The following is a 17,105-nucleotide window of genomic DNA, read 5'->3' on the forward strand; positions in this document are numbered from 1 at the left end:
CTGTAGGATCAGTTTTACGCGTGTTGGCGGCGCAGCATTTTGCACTGCTTCCCCCCAGCTCGGGGCACACCACACCGCAGCCTTCTGCCTCAAGACGCCGTCTCTATTTTCTGAGGCTGGTTTCTTTCCGAAGCCTTCCAGAAAAAAACCCACGAGCCCCTCACTCGCCTCTAGCCGCACAGTTCTCCAACCTGCATGGCTGCAGCGGGGGCGCCTCGCTGGCAGCCCTCCCTGCCCGGAGGAGGCGGAAGCTCAATGGAAGACCTGCGGCCCGGGCCGGGACCGACCCCACCGCCTGAGGGAAAGCGGCGGGGCCGGACTCGAACCCTGGCGCGAGGCGCCGGGCCGCGGCGGGACACGGCGCCCCCGCCCCAGCGCCATGTGCTGGCGGCACCGCGCAGGCGCGGCCGCGCCGTGACGCCATCGCCGCGCCGTGACGCCACCGCCGCGCGTCGGCCGGCGCCCGCACGGGCAGGTCCCGGGGCAGCGGCGGCGGGCGCTCCGGACGCTCCGATGCGGCGGCCGCGATGCACCAGAAGCTGTTGCGGAGCGCGCACTATATCGAGCTGGGGAGCTACCAGTACTGGCCCGTCCTGGTGCCCCGGGGCATCCGCCTCTACACTTACGAGCAGATCCCCGTCTTTCTGAAGGACAACCCCTACATCACGGACGGCTACCGCGCCTACCTGCCCTCACGCCTCTGCCTCAAGAGGTGACGGCAGCCGCCCCCCCGCCTCCCCCAGCTCCGCGGCGGGCCCGGCGGGTCGAGCCCCGGCTCACCCTCCCCCCGCCCTTTCCCTTTGTGTCTTCCCGCAGCCTCTTCATCCTCTCCAACGAGACCGTCAACATCTGGAGCCACTTGCTCGGCTTCGTCCTCTTCTTCACGCTGGGCATCTACGACCTGACAGCTGTCCTGCCGGCCGCCGGCGCCTCCCGAGAGGACTTTGTCATCTGCTCTGTCTGCCTCTTCTGCTTCCAGGTAGGGCCGGATGGCCGCCGCGCCGCGCCGGGCCGGGCGTGGGCTGGGGAGCGTGGCCTGCCTGGGGAGGGAGAGCACTGAGGCCCCCTCGCCGTGCTGCCACACGCACTGTGTGTGCTGCGTGCCCTGCAGGGCAGCACAGCAAGGTGGACTCACGTCACACCTGGGAAACTGTGTTGTACATTGTGCTGCTTTTAAAGACAGCCGACAGGCTGGGTGGTCGTGAGGATTTTGACCTGAGTAATGCACAGAATAAACCAGGAAAGACTGAATGTGGCTGGCGTAAGGGGAAGTGTGAGAGGAACTACTGCACAGCTTCAGCTGGGCCTTTGGGTCCAGGAATGTCTGATGTGGCTCCCAGACAACAAGAATTGTTGCTGGAAAGGGCCACCCACCAGAATGTGAACATCAGCCGTGGCCCAGTGCTGGACTGAAGGGGCAGCAGTGCTCATCTGACTTTTTACCTGTTCTAGGCACCAGCCGCTGTGTTAGATTAAATCTGTTTTCACCAGACTTCAAGTGTGTCATCCTTTGACCACTGAAGCTTCTGCCAAGTACACTGTCCCTAAAAAAAACGTGAAGAGCTGATGAGTACAGGATGCCTATGCTTGGCCAAAAGCAGGGAAAACTCCCTTGCTGGCTTGCAAAGCACTCCTGTTATGCTCTTCCCTACTGCTGACAGTTGCAGAGAAACACAAACAATCTTCAGGGAAATAACGCGATGCCAGCCTAGAAGCACGTAAGCAGCCTGTGTGTAGAAGTTAATTTTTTCTGCATTCCCCCACTGAAGTAACATGGGTGCTGGGCAATGAGGGCACATTTAGGCTTTGGTTTCTGCCTGTGGTAGTTGGGCCTAGCAGAATTCATCATCCCACGGCACTGATGCAGACGTGGCCCCACTCCTTTCTGTATGGGCCCCTCACTTGGCCTCATAGTCTAGGCCTCAATAGCCCATTTTTCTTAGCCATGCAGCTTGGGGTTGTCACATCCATGTTCTCTGTTCCTTCTTCAACTTGCTAGAGAAGTTTATGTTAGTTTCTGATGACTGCTGGCAGAATTCATAATGGCCTACACCAAGGTGCACCGCAAAACCACATCAGAGGTCAGGGTCAGTCGCCTGCTCTAAGCTTCAGAGTTTAAGCTCACTATGCTCCCTGTTAATGTTTAAGAGAGTAATGCATCCTTGTTTGAACATTTGTATAGGTCTGTATGCTTTGCTCAGTAGGATATCACCTGTTCTGTTGCCACCGCTCAGAGAAGACCAGCCGCCGGTGGATGGCGTTAGATTACGCAGGAATTTCCGTGGGGATCCTGGGCTGCTACGTGTCGGGGGTGTTTTATGCGTTTTACTGCAGTAACGTAAGTCCGAAGCGCTCGGTCACCTAACGCGTAGTTCCTGCGGTCCCGTTGTACCTTCCACGCCGTAGGAAAGGGGTTCACTGCAGGATGTCTCTGTAGAACATTAATCAGGAGACAGAGATGGAAACCAAAACAAGTTCCTTCTGACACCAACAGAACTTTGCTTGCTGAAGTGATAGGCAAACTGAGGTTTTCCTCTCAGGCTGTCGTGGAACCACAGGATCATTTTAGGCTGGACAAGACCTTCACAATAGAGTCTAACCATTACCCCAGCACTGCCACATCCACCACTAAACTACATCCCTCAGTGCCACAGCCACATGGCTTTAGAATCCCTCCAGGGACAGTGACTCCACCAGGGCACTGGGCAGCCTGTTCCAATGCTTGACAACATTTTTGGGGAAGAAGTTTCTCCCAGTCTCCAATCTAAACATGTCCTGGTACAACTTGAGGCCATTTCCTCTCATCCTGTAAATCACACAAGCCTCAAGAAAATATTTGACTTCATATGAAGATAGGGAAACTTTACAGGTCCTGCCCTTGTCAGATGTGTGAGGCTGATGATGGGATGTGTCCCCGTCACAAGTCATGCAAACATCATTTCCTACCAGGTAGCTTACATCGGGCAGAAACAAGCTTGTTTTCTCTTCATCTAATAGAGGACAAGTCAAATCATCTCCCTTCGAAGGTCTCTGCTGAGGCAGAAGTATACTTGTTTTGCTGAGGGCACTGCCTGGAAGAAACGCTGTTCTGCTGGCCGTTCCTGAGCAGTAGAGTCCCTTCCTCTCGCTGTCAGCTGACAAATCTGAGTCATTCATTCAAACCCCCCGGTTTGTGCTCAAGCAGTGGCAGAAGATTGGATGCATTTAGTAACATAAAGTTTCTACCCAGACGTGACTTTGACACAGGATGGGAACACCCACAAACTTGCTTTTGTTTCTTTTTTTCCCTCAGTACTGGCGTCAAGTGTATTTAATCACCGTGCTGGCAATGATCCTGGCAGTATTTTTCGCTCAGATTCATCCCAGTTACCTCACACAACAGTGGCACAGGCTGCGTTCCATCATCTTTTGCTCCGTGTCTGGATATGGAATTATTCCCACCATCCACTGGGTTTGGCTCAACGGTGGCATTGGGGCATCTATTGTACAGGTAAAAGAAAAAAACGTAAGGAAATGAGATTTCTCTTTTGCTTTTCACTTGCCATCTTCAGTCCTCTTACATTTTGGGAAATGAGGGGAAAGCAGCGAGAAGGAACGTTTCTTTAAGCACAGAATTCTTTCAGATGATAAAATCCAGATGCAAACACTGAGAACTTTATTGAGAAGCAGTAAACAGGTTGAGCAGATTAGATCTGCTTTGTGGATTTAAAAGGGCACCAGGAGAAGGGAAACTGGGTACATGTGTGACAGAGCAGGCCACGTAGGGGAACTGCAGCCTTGATCACCCCAGGGAGAGGGACAGGAGCAGAGTGGGCTGTGGAATGGGAAGCAGTCTGTCAGGCTGCACAAGCGCTCTGGGCTGTCCACCTTCACAGCTTGAGAGGGGAACCAGAAGATACTATTGGGATGATTATTTGCTTCCTCTTCTGCTCCCTGGGTTGGCAGAGAAAAAAAATCAGTATTTGCCTACTCTGCCCTCTGTTTCTTACACAACCCTCACTTAACATCACTGTCAAGTTACCGAACTATTTTGCTGTTCTTGTTTTCCTTAGAATTAGGCTCTGAAAAACAAGCAGTATAGTACAGCTGAACACATTAAAGTCTTCTCCAATATGAAAGGCCCAGAAATCACTGAAGTTAGCCAGCAACCTAATTGTGTTGAGGGAAACATTTCCTCTTCATAGTGAGCAGTAACTGTGTGTGTTCTTAGGACTGTCAGCTTGGGGCATGCTTTAGCCCAGTCCAGACCTGCTGTTGAACAAGGAAGAATAACATTTGTAAATATATATATAGCCTTTAGACAGGACACTGAACACTGGCCTTCTCAAAATCAGACAAACAGTACTTGTCCCCCATTGTAGTTTCTCCTGGTATAGCAGAAGGGGTGGTGTGGTACAGATTTTGTTTCTGTGCTTCAGAAAAATGCTCCACTTCTGGTAACAAAACTTTCTGTTAAGGAAAACTAAAAGCTACTAGTGAATGGGTTGCTGGAGTATTTACCATCCAGTATGTAGTGCTCCTGGGGCCTGGGTTCTAGTGACTGCAACCCCAGCCTGTAAATGAGATGTGGCACCGAAATCTCAGTTAACTCTGGCCGCTCTGCATAAGATGATTGTTTTGGAAGACATCCTTTTATGGGCAGGTCTTGTATCTGCTGCAGGCTGCACAGAAACACAAGTAACTTGTGTACTGAAGCAGATGTGTTGTGATGTAAGTTGCTTCCCATTCAGCTTTTCCCAAACTCTGGCGTTTGCTTCCCTGTTGGATGTTGTCCGTCCATGGCACAGGCAGGGAAGTAACGCTCGCTTTTGTCACACCTTTTTCTTTTTTTATCTTTAGGGACTTTGAGGGGGTTTTTTTCTATTTTTACCTTCTAACAGAATAGGAAAGCTTCCTTTTCTTTTGCAGGAGTTTGCACCACGTGTAGTTGTCATGTACTTCATCGCTGCTGTAGCTTTTCTCTTCTATATTTCCAAAGTCCCAGAAAGATACTTCCCAGGTAGGAAATTCTCTTCTGGCTGTTTTCTGGGGTTTTTTCTGCAGTTAAACTTCCTGCAGTGTCACAGTCCGTGCTTTGAGTCCTGAATTTCCTGTGAGACAACAGGTTGACTGCATTCCCCATGAAGTATTCCCATATAGAGTACAAGCATTGCGTGTATTTGCATCAAAAGAAGGCAGACAGCTTCTGATCGAGTTCATTAAAGAACTTTCACTGCTGCTCAGCAAGTGGAGTATGTAATTGAGCTCTGGAGGAGAGCAATTGTTAATTGCACTGCACAAGAGTTTGCCAAACCTCACACCTTACCCTCTTTCTTCTCCGCAGGACAGCTGAACTACCTCGGCTCAAGTCACCAAGTCTGGCACGTCCTTGCAGTGGTGATGCTGTACTGGTGGCACCAGTCCACCGTGTACATCATGCAATATCGGCACAGCAAGCCCTGTCCCGAGTACAGCACAGACTTGTGAATGAAGGTACAGCAGTTTTCATGCTTGGGGCAGCAGGATATTCTAGCAAGTATTGCAAGGTTAAACAGTCCTGCTTTTCACTTGTCACACGTTTCAGTCACCCTGCCTCATGAGCCTCCCCAGAGAACATACTGCCTGGTGTGATCCTTGCTGTAAATGAGGAGGCTGGTCTTGCTGCCGGCGCTCTGCTCCTCTCTGCCACTGTGTTGCATGAGGCTCCAGGAGGCTGCCGCGCCCCTGAGCGGGGCTTAGAAGCAGGTTGGACAGAGGTCTGCCACATCCCTTTCGGCTCTGTTGGACAATTTTAACAGCCTTAAACTATCATTAGTATTTCTTACCAAGCCGCCTTTTCGTTGGGCTGTTGTCAGGTTTCCAGCCTACTATCCCAGCACTGATGTTTGGAAATCAGGCAAGAACTGTTCATTTCATACATGTAGTGACTCAACTTATTGCCCCACTGTATTTCAGAGGCACTGAACTGACTTGGAGGGTCTGGACCTTACCTGATGAGCTGAGCTATGAAGTTAAGCAGCAAGGCGGTTGCTTTTCTGACTTCTGGACTGTTACCCATTCACTGGGACAGCAGTGCCCAGGATCTGACACTCGTTTCCCATCCAGCAATCAAGTGCAGAACAGGTCTTCCTGGAGCGGGGCAGTGGAAAGGTGGGCTGTAACACTACTCAGCATTCGGACCAGCAGCAGTATTTTTTTCCCTTTGTAAGCACGGACAGCAGACACAGTTACCCCTGCTGAGCTAACAGGCCCAGGTTTTCAGGTTTTGTCCAAGTACAGAATTAAGAAACTGCTCCTGATGGCACACCTGTAAAACCATAGTAACCATGGGACTGGGGCATAGATGTGAATCACAGTGGTACAGTGTGTTGCATCCTTCAGAGTCTTGGTCTGAGTGACCTGTTTATGCTTCAGCATCACTACAGTAACCTATAAACTTGAACTCAGTGGACTACTGTACTTTTCTCAACAAGCTCTTTTCCTTTTTCTGGGAGGTAAGGTTATTTGTCACCCACCATCACAATATCTGCATTTCAGATCTTGAAAATCGCCTCAGTGCCAATTAATATAAGAAGTTCCTCTAGAACCCCTCAGTAATTTGGAATTAGCGTTCTAAAATATTTCAGGAGTAGCAATAAGCCTGTGTGTTCATCTTTGCCACTGTTTTGTAATCAGTAGAGCTGCTAAGCATCTTTAAAGTTAATATTTGTTGAACAGGATTACACACCTCACACAGTGACCCTGCTGGGAATTCACATCCCTGCAGCCTGGCCTCAGAACGTGTGACATACTGCTCTGCACTTGCAGACCTTGTTACTGAACATGACTTGCTGCCATGAGCTTTCCCAGTAAAAAGGTTGTTTTTAGGTTTTAGAATGTGTCATGAAACCATCTCTTACAAACTCAACATGAAAAAGGCAGATTGTGAGGTGGCTGTAGCTCACTGTGATTAACCTCATGGTTAATGGGTGCCAGTTGTTTAAATGGGATTGGAATTCTTTGGATTTGTGGGTTAGAATCAACATTTTAAAGTGGCTTCTGTGTAACAGCTGTGCTTGTATTGACAGTTGAGTTCAGCAGGGGTAGCAAATGCTGCTGCTTTGCCCCATCAAGTGTTACCATCAGCCATTTGGAAATCCCTGCGCTTTGTTCAAGGTGCTGTTATGACCCAGTCCCACGTGGTTCAAGTCTGGGACTTGAGCTGTTGAAGGATGCAGTGGCATTGGCAGGACTGGCCTTAGAAAGGAGGAGATATCCAAAGGGATTCTGCTTGGACTGCAGGCAGAAAGAGTCTGTCCAGGGATTATTAACCATCTCAGCTTCCCTGTTACCTGCAGTAAGGCCTTTGATACAGTCCTAGCATCCCTCACATTCTGCAGTTGTTGGGCAACAGCCAGCTTAATCCACATGGACAGGGGTATTGTACCACTCCAAATCAGTTGTCTTACACCCACAGCCAAGGAAAAGAGGTCACTGCCTCCTAGGGGGAAGGAAAGCCTTTGGCAAACCCTGCTGAAAGCTGCACAAGACAAGGAGCCCTTACTGAACTCTAAGCCTTGTCCATGTGATTCTATGTTATGCCATGTCTCCTCTCAGGAAGGGTTTTGGCTGACTCAGGGGAAGGCTGGCTGGTTGCAGGCCCTCCTCAAGGCCCTAGATGCCACCTCCTCTGTGGGCTGAACAAGTCCTAGTCTCTCATCTTTGTGTGCCAAGGCCATGGGGAATAGCCATGGAAATGCAGCATCAGGTACCTGAACACTCAGGGGGCAGGTACTAAGGTTTCTGCTGGTGTGCTGGAGAGTAATGCTGACCATCTCCAGAGTTCAGGGTGGTGGTTGGGGGTGTTTTCTCAACTCCAGAAATGAGCAGTGGCAAGAACTTGGCATTTAGGATTCAGCTCCCAGACCTTTGAGCCTTTCAGTGGAAACACTGATTTTTTAATTTTTTTTTTAAACTTGAGAGCCAAGCAAGTTTCAAGTGCACTAATTACTACTGCTGAAGCCTGACGAGGCACCTGCAAGTATAAAAGCCTGTTTCCAGTGTTATGTGAACAATAATATTTCAAGGATGTGTTGTGTATTGGAAGCATACTGACTTTAGAGTTTGCTAATGTGGTTTTTTTTAATATAAACTCTGTAACTACTCCAGCAGTTTGCACTGGCTAAGGAAACTGACTGCCAAGCTGTACATTTTTATTACCCTGACAGAATTTACCAAGCTGCATGCTCGTCTTTTATGTACATACTGAACTTGTAAATAAATTTCAATTCATTGATGTTTACTTGGAGGAACATCATTCTTGCATCTCACATAGTGAAAGGACAGATGTGAATTGTTTAACCACACAATTTCTGTTGCCTCCCCTGGGTTTTTAACAGAGGCAGCCTGTTTCCTGCAGCACCAAGGCACTGGATGGGCGGGTGTCTGAGTTGTGCCACTCCAGTATCACGTGGACTGTATTCTGCTGGCAGTACTCAGTGTTCTATATGTGACTTTGGATAAATCTGCTGCTGAACTCAGCTTTAGAGCCTTCTGCCTTTAGATCTAGAGCTTCCAATCAGGGCCTTATTTGTATCTTAAGAGCTTTGGCCATTTCTGTAGCTGTGTCTTGAGCCAGAGGAAAGGTTCAGCTTGACTCTACCTCCACTGAATCAGCAGGTCCCTGTCTCACCTCAACTTTGTAAACATGCTTTTGCCCTGACAGTAGTAGTTCAACTGCATGCAGAAACCAGCCATGAGAAATCAGGTGCTAGGAGTTATGCTGCAAAAACACCTAACAACTATAGCCAGAACATGTTTTAACTGGTTGTGTAACTGCAGGGGCTGAAAACCAACCAACCCACCCGCTCTCAGAGCAGGGGCAGGAAGGCTGTGCCCATCCCCGTGTGCCAGACCCATCGTACCAGCAGGCTCCCCATTCCACACCACGGCTGCACAGCAGGACGTGCAGCACCACCAACTCTCAGCATTGCCCCAGTGCCCCTTCCCCCTGCACTCTGCCCAGCCTTTAAAGACCATGGAGAGTCTGCAGACTGAAATACCTTACATTATCCAATAAAACCTGTTTAAAGCAAGAATTTATCAAACACAGTTGTTCAGTTTCGTTGAAGCTGAAGCCTCCAGTTAACCTGAATTTCCTTGTGGACTTGCCTGTAACAAGACTGAAACATGCACTAGGCAGAAGGCAGAAAAGCTGGGACGTGAGCTATGATTTAGTAACCAAGCCCCACAGCCGCTTCACCTTTCCTGGCCTGTTCCCATTCTTTCTTCAACTTACCTCCGAGTCCAATCAGTACAAGTGGCATTTAAAAAAACCTACCCTGGTAAAGAAAGGGGACAAATCACAGTAAAATTATGTCTAACAGATGAGGTGCAGCACCAATGCCATGGAAGTGGCCCTGGGAACTACCCAACACCTTGGCTATAGGAAAGGGACCAAGCTTCAGTTACTGTCTAGGGACCAGAACACACCTTTTCAAAACTATTCTGCAGGGCAGCTTTGAAGAGTAACACCAAATCTAAGGAAATAAGAACAGTGCACCATCACAGAAGTGGCTGAAAAAGCGCAGGAAGTGCAGAAGCAGCACTGCTTACAGTGAATCAATTAATGCCTAAGTGTGAATACTCAACCACACAATGTTTAAGGAGCTCTGCAAAGTCACTGTTATCACATTTGTTTATTTACCAACAGCAAGTATCGTCTGATGTACATCAGTTTCACAAACAAAAAAAAATATTAAAGTTCTCTGTTTAGTGGTACACAAAAAAGCTTTAGAAACTTGAAGTCTAACAAGAAATGGAAGTGTAGTTCAGGAAAGTGCACTTAAAAGCTGAATGCCAGCAATTTTAAAATAGTTTTTATGCTCTTTAATATTAGGTGATGCCTTAGTCACAAGTTTAGCTATACACACAACTTCCTTGATTTTCCTTTCAAAACAAGCACTACAGAGAACAGCAACGCAGCAGCCACCTTTCCCACTACTTTTCGTTTGCAGTTTTCACTCGTATTCACTCCCCTCAAGTCACACAAAACTGACTGTGGCTGCTGTGTTACTACAAACACGGCAACTCCAAGAGATAAATGATGTGTACGAGCATGTGTATATTTTATATATACTTTTCATATATAAAAATACACGATATAGTATAAAAAAACCTCCGGATAAACTCTTATTCTCACAGTAGCAAATATATCAACTTATTTTCACAGTACTTGGTTTTACTAACTGGGGCACCCAGACCAATGAACAAGTTATTTCCTCCGAAGCTGGTAGTGCCGGGCCCCTCATTACGCAGGTCAGCCAAAGCAGCTCCGCACATCTCAAGGCTGCTCCAGAGTCTGCAGAGAAACACCACTAACTTATTTCTCCTTCAATAAGCACAACCATTAAGGGCTTCTTAGTACCTTTTGAATCTTTCTCTCCAGCAGCTGATTCTAAAAAGCCTGTGGTTCAGCCATTCAACAGGCTGGAAGGAAAGCTGCAAAAATCAATTGATATTTTTGGTGGGAAGCGTCAGCTCCTTATCTTGCCACTCTTGTCTTCACAGACATAGTTTATGTCTGGTGCAGAATGGTGTTCCTGTATTTCAGGTAAGGTCATGCCAGGAAAGCATGGAAAGCACACACATGAGCACACACACACACACACAAAATACGGGCAAAACGATAACACGTTCCCTGACAGCACACGTCGTCTCTGTTCAATAGCAGAACTTTGCTGAAATTAATCCCAAAGCTGGGTTTAGCTGCGTACAAACAATATACACCACGCAAAGTTGCCTTGGCGAGGCATATTCATCTCTTCTGAAACGAAAGCATTGAATAATTTTACCTCTAGAAACAAAAAAAAAAGTTACATTTAGGCAAAAACCTGTTTCATTACTAGAATACAAAGAACAAGTTTATTAAGGCCATTAGAAAGCAAATATCATCAGCCAGAACTCACATGCAGCCAGAGGCATCTGGCCAGTTTTAGAGTAACTCAGTTTACAGTTTGCTTTCATCTCATCTCTCAGTTGCTGCGAATAACCTCTCTTCATCCTTCCTGTACTGTAATGCAACCACTTCCTGTCTCTCCCAAAAAGCAAAACCTGACAAGGAACACCTGTAGCGCCCTGCAGCCTGAACTCAGGGCAGATGGACAAAACCCAAACACATCTCCATGTTCTGCATGTACCTGAACATTAAGGTCCATTCCAAGTCTGCCAAAGCACAGCCTTTTCCAATCCACCTCTCCTCTCCAGTCTAGAGCTAAGCGCCAGGCCCACGTGCTGTCAACCCTTTTCCCCCACCACTGAACGGCCGAGGGAGCCTCAAAGCTGCTGTTCCACTGGGGAAGGCAGAGGCTGCGTGGCTTCAACGAGGACAGGCCGCCTTGAAGACCACAAGTCAGTCACTTGTTGCTCCACTCTTGTTTTGTTTCCACTCATGAGCCTCACTTGTCATACTGGCAATACCGTCTTGTTCATCAGCTCTTTCGGCAGAGGAGGAAGGGTTGGGAGGGAAACCACGGGAAGGCAGCTCGTAAGCACGCGCAGAGAAAAAAGATTAAAAATAAGACAGTTAACCTGAGTTTCAGAAAATGCTACAAAACTTGGCGTGTGCTTCTTACAGCCTTTGGCACAAAAAAATTATATATATAGATGCAAACAGTAGTAATAAAGCCTAGGAAACTCCTGTGCAAATAAGAGTTGAAACATTTCTACTCATCACCTCCCAAGAGCTTAATTGCTAAGCCTAAGGAAGGCATCCTTAGCCAAGCACTGCTGCAATGTTTCACTTTCGCCCTGTGAGAAAAACGAAAATGAGGAAGATAAAGGCCATGAAGGTGTACAGATATGAATGAGCTACTTTCAAATTCCAGGACTGGAGAAAGCAATCTCACAGATACTCGAGGGAGTGTTTTATCAAACCAGTCCCCAAAGGAGTCAAACAACTTGCTTTTACTGTGTTGTTTTCAAAAAATATTGTAAGGAATTCCTGTCTCCTACCATCACCCATCCCAGGACAACTGTAAAAAAAAAAAAACAGCAGAAGACTTTGGAAAAACAAACACATACAACCCTAAACATTTCACTTTACCTCCTGTGAAAGGCAGGACATGGGGGCACACAGCCCAAAAAGCTTATGTCCTCCATGTATAAACATCCAATTATCTATCCATCAGCATCCAGCAGAGCACGATATCAAGCCAAGCAGAGGAACTGTCTCCTTCCACTTCCTCTTGAGGACTGCCATTAAAAAAGGCAAACAAACAGGACCGTCCTGAGTTCATCCTCATTCTGCAGACGGTGTACACGGCTTGGCACAAGTCATGAGACAGCGGAGAAGCTGGCCACACACAACACATACTTCTATAACACAGTTATGGAATCTTGTCCTCAGTGAGTCTGTCCACCTTCCTGTTACCTACTGGCACTGCAGGCTCCCAAGCTTTTAGCCACGTCTCATGCAGCGAATGCCTCGGAGGTACTGTGTGTGCAGCAGGACAGGAGTCCTGCCCGTAAGGCTTCGTGGTGGGAAACGCAGTTTTAGTGGTACGGTAACAGCCAGCTTCTGGGAGCTGCCTGCTGCTCACTGCTGCTGTTTGCAAACAAATCCGGGGTCAGAGAAGTTTCTTCAAAGCTCAGTGCATTTAGCAAAACTTTCTTGTAAAATACACTCAAGTACAATAATAGATTCACCAGAACTTAACAGAACATTAGGTTACAGTCATTTCATAAAATTATTATTGTTTTAAAAAACAACAGTTTTGAAAGAACACACATTTTCTTTGCAATAAAAACCCAAGAGCAAAAGAACAGGTATTTTCAGACACAAATCCCAATTTGTAATCCAATACATCCGACGGCTGCATCTCTCAGTCAACTGTACAAGCCATCTGAAACACTCCCTGTGTGTCAAATGATTTCCTGGAGTAAACCAGCCTCTCTTCCCAGTGTACTGAGTAGTCTTCAAAGTGCTGCGACACTGGCTGCATCCCTGCTGGCTCACCACCCTACATTCAGGCTTTTCATCTTGCAAACCATTATACCCTCTGCATCTTTAGTTTTAACTCTAAACTTCCAGTTTGCTATTTTACATTAATGGCACTTACTGTAAAACAAAACAAAAAACCTCAAAAGTTAAATGTTTAGGCACACAAAAAGATAATCTGCCTTTCTTCTCTCCAGCTGCATAGACGTCTGCCAGCTCCCAGTCATGCTCTGGAATTCTGGGCCACGGCCCATTCAAGACTTGGCTTCTTTGTCTTTATGATTAATAAAGGTAGTTTTCATCTAGGAAGCAAAGGCTTGACTAATGCCAGCAAACCAATCTGGATATTAGTACATTTTGGTTCTTAGGTCTACCATGTCTGAGACATGAAGAACCATCACAGTTCCTTTAGCCTACTTGTATGTATGGGAAACGTGTTTCCTGGGCTTTCTGCCTGTCCCCCTCCCTCTGCCTCAGCACACAGCAGAGGATAAAAAGGCAACGCCAAAGTGCAGATTGACAGCATGCTCTAGGGCCCAAAGTTTGTGACAGACAATGATTCGTAGCTGATTTCTCTCTTGATTCTGGGAGCCATGTATCCTAACAAAATTATGCTCCTGGTTTGGTTCCCAGATTTTTCTCAAAAAAAAAAAGAAAAAGAAAAGAAACAACAAAAATTTGCCATCATTGTAATGTCATGGTGCAAGCTGGCCATGCCTCCTTCACCTCCAACAAAGTGTACCACCAAGGTCCCTGTCAATTCAACCAGATAAATTACCCCACCGACTAAAGCCTCTGTTACATAACTCAGAGGGGTGGAGAGGGAGAACCCACTGGAAGCATTTACTGTTTGGAAGGAAAAGGAGCTGCTCCAAAGGGATCTAACTCTAGTGCCTGTGGCTGCTGGCTCTGTGCGCTCTGCACAACCAGTTCTGTGAAGGGCACTGCACCGAAGTCATCTGTTTTCAGCCCGTCACCGCTATGAACGGCTCCGTGCAAGGAGCTCTGCCTGGGCCTACCAGCCACCACTACCGTGCCGTGATCCCCACGGTTGTCGCCAAGCCCTTGATGCTGGGGATGCCGCATCAAGTCCGGCGGGTGGAAGGGTTTGGCTCCGAAAGGATCCAGCAGACCCTCATCTGTCTGCAGAGCGTTGCTTCGATCTTTGCTGTCAGTCAGCGCAACGCTGATGTTCTCTTTGGAGTCCGAGATGGTCAGGAACTCGTTGCTGCTCTGCGAGTCCCTGCGGCCCGTCTTCTTGTGCCTGCGGGCTCTCTCGGGGGTGCGGTAGCTGGGTTTCAGGGCCTTCTTCGTGGTGGTCGGGGTGCCGTGGTGGCGCTTCCCGTTGTTCTTGGAGACCTCCTGCTTCATGCGCCTCTGGCGGGAAGAAAGTTTCTGCAGGTTACGCTGCTGCTTCACCTTCTGCTGCTGACTCCCTGTGATCTCTTCAAAAGGAATCAGCCCAAACAGGTCCTCTTTGCTCGCACCGGTCTTGGGGAGAAGGGAAGGTTGAAACGGGGTGCAACCAAAAATGTCAACACTCCGTGGAGAGGTGGGGGAGAGCAGAGGTTCAGTTCCCGCCACCTGACCATCTTGCTGAGACATCTTTTTGCTGAAGGGGGCTTTCGTGAAAACATCAAAGTCATCTTGCTCTTGATTCAGGCTGGGAAAAGCTGCCTGAGAAGAGACATCTTTGTCCATCTTCTCTCTTGCCTGAGGCTGCAGAATAGAAAAGGGCACTGCCCCAAATATATCAAATTCTTGGCCAGGGTTCACCTTGATTAGGGTACTTGCCCCCTCAGATAAGGCTGTATGCAATGAACTGGGTTCTTTAACTTCACTGTTGCCCACTCCATCTCTGAACCTACTGTCCAAGAGCCCTTCCACACATTTTTGCTTCATACGATCAGAATCGGAGTCAGAACTTTGCTTCTCTTCCTCCTCTTCCTCCACCTCTTCCTCTGAGTCCATGAGGAGAGGTCGGTGGCCTAAATTCTCCGGTTCTGTATCATTGTCATCATTGAAGTCTCCATTCTCACCTTGCAGGACTTCTTCATCCTCCTGTTCTTCTTCTTCCTCGCTGCTCTTGGGAGAAGGAGGATCAGATTCAAAATCACTCTCCGACTCATCGCCACCTTTTGTCACCTGTCCCTCTGCAGTCTTCCTCCCCGGACGAGGATCTCTAAAAGCATGGCTCAGTTTTCCAGCCTTGGTTGGGGTCCCTAAGTTATTTCCTTGATTGCTGGTCAAATTATCCGCTTGTTTTCTGGGGGAACCTGCAGGTCCGAAGAAAAATGCAAAACAAAACTTGAAATACACTCTTTAAGTCAACACTTACTCCACACACGCCATAGTCACACACACCAGGAGTCGATGCAAACATACAATTCTGTACTTCCCAAGCAAAATGAGCTACAATCAGATCTAAGATTTCAAACACCACTCAAAACTGACCAGCAGCCAGACCTCCTAGTTTCACAACTCAAGCACAAGATGTCTAGAAATACAATTCCAGTATTTTGGGTGCATGGAGGAGAGACTCATGCTCACAGGTGCTCTCTAAAGCCAGCTCTTCCAGCACACTCAGGACACAGCCATTCCTCTACAGGGAAATGGGATTCTGATTTTTTAACTTCTCTTTACAAACAGACTGCTTATTTTTTGAAGTGCTTCTGCTTTCACAGTCTGATCAAACTTACTGCTCTAGCCATGAAAACAGCCAGCACAGGCAAAAGAAAGTATTTAGCAATTTCAGATAATTCACTTCAGAGCTCAGGTACCATCTTAGAGAAACAACAGGACTCAGAGGGCTCTGTTCCACTGGCCTATTGACCAGTCTGCTGTGTAGCTTCTATTTACCTGACAGGAAATACACCCTGTTGACAAACACATGCCTCAAGATGCCTTTTGAATAAAATGTTCTCTGAGACCGACCCACTGTACTGAGGTTTTCACCATGCCAGCAGGTACGTGTGGCAATACTGACGTATTTCAGTGTAGTTTCCAAAGGGATGCGCTCTCATTACACTCCACTGGCCCCCAGTTTTTCCCAAGCTTTCATGTTATGAGACAATCCTACACAACACTTCCAAGGTCATTAAGTTCCTCTAAGGCCTATGAAAATTGGAGACAGAGCAAGAGTTTGATCCTGTCCAAGCTGCAGGAAAGATGATGCGAGGTCACCATCTCTCTGTCCTGCTTTCAAGGGCACCAGCTCTTTCTATGAGCTGAAGAAGCCGGACTTGAAATCTACCAACAGCCACAACAGAGATATGGGGTTTGGGGGGGATTTGCCCCACCAGCGTGGTTTGAGGCACACAAAGGGAAACAGTCCCTGTGGGGACATCACAACATCACCAGCTACATAACTACATGGAAATGTAGGGAAATGCATGTTTTCCAACACGTGTCCTCGTTTGAAATATTCTCTCCCTTCCTCCTCCCAGTCAGGACCAAAACTGTAATTTGGGCTCATAAATCCAACTGAGAATGAAGCCTGATGGTCACCGCTGCTTGGGCAGTGAAAAGGTCTCCCCCAGCACTCCCATGTAGTTTCAGAAACAGCCTCTCTCCATCAGGGCTTCCCCACAGATAATGCCAACCAAGCATACACTGCCATAGCAACACGGGACAGCTTGTGCTTCACTTCTCTCTTTTTTTTTTTTCCTCTCTTTTTTCCTTTTTTCTCTCTTTTCTTTTCCTTTTTTTCCCCTCTTTTTTTTCCATCTTCTTTTTTCCCCCGTTTTGGTTTATTTTTTTTGAAAGCACTGCATGCCATGGTGTGTCAAACCTGTGCTTAGAGAATGTCTCTGGTGATACTGAAGGTCCACAGGCAACACCTTTTGACTCGCAGTGTGGCAATTGAGGCCAATCTGAGTTTAAGAGAAGCATTTTCATGTTTGTTCCTCAATAGGATCTCTTAGCTAAGGATGTCAATAGGAAAAAAATTCACCTATTCATTTTACTCCAGTAACTTCATCCTCACTCTGACTACTAGAGCTAAGAGAACAATTCACTGCTTACTCTTTCGTGAGGTGGTTGGCTTAGAAATCACGGGAGCAATAAAAACTTTGCATCAGCACACAGGACATATGGCAAGAGCAGGCAAAGCAGGGAAACCTGCACAGTGCCCTCAACACAGCACTCGGGC

The 17,105-nt window shown here is 47.5% G+C and overlaps 2 protein-coding genes across 8 annotated transcripts in view; one reads left to right on the forward strand and one right to left on the reverse strand.

Annotated features, from left to right (window-relative positions):
* Window positions 1–446: 446 nt before the first annotated feature.
* On the forward strand, window positions 447–8,260 carry PAQR3 (progestin and adipoQ receptor family member 3). The gene is made up of 7 exons (XM_061993799.1): window positions 447–712; window positions 817–979; window positions 2,183–2,338; window positions 3,293–3,490; window positions 4,909–4,999; window positions 5,324–5,472; window positions 5,935–8,260. The coding sequence occupies exons 1-6, from the start codon at window positions 528–530 to the stop codon at window positions 5,464–5,466; spliced, it is 936 nt and encodes a 311-aa protein (XP_061849783.1). The 5' UTR covers window positions 447–527; the 3' UTR covers window positions 5,467–5,472; window positions 5,935–8,260.
* Window positions 8,261–9,663: 1,403 nt separating this feature from the next.
* Window positions 9,664–17,105, reverse strand: part of BMP2K (BMP2 inducible kinase) — a 115,499-nt gene continuing 108,057 nt past the window's right edge. For all 7 annotated transcript variants that reach the window (XM_061993758.1, XM_061993755.1, XM_061993759.1 and 4 more), the window contains one exon: window positions 9,664–15,231. In XM_061993758.1, coding sequence (XP_061849742.1) covers window positions 13,799–15,231 — 1,433 coding nt within the window. In that variant the 3' untranslated portion in view covers window positions 9,664–13,798. The remainder of the gene's footprint in view (window positions 15,232–17,105) is intronic.

The sequence above is a fragment of the Colius striatus genome, chromosome 3 (genome assembly GCF_028858725.1).
Source record: "Colius striatus isolate bColStr4 chromosome 3, bColStr4.1.hap1, whole genome shotgun sequence".
NCBI classification, from domain to species: Eukaryota; Metazoa; Chordata; class Aves; order Coliiformes; family Coliidae; genus Colius; species Colius striatus.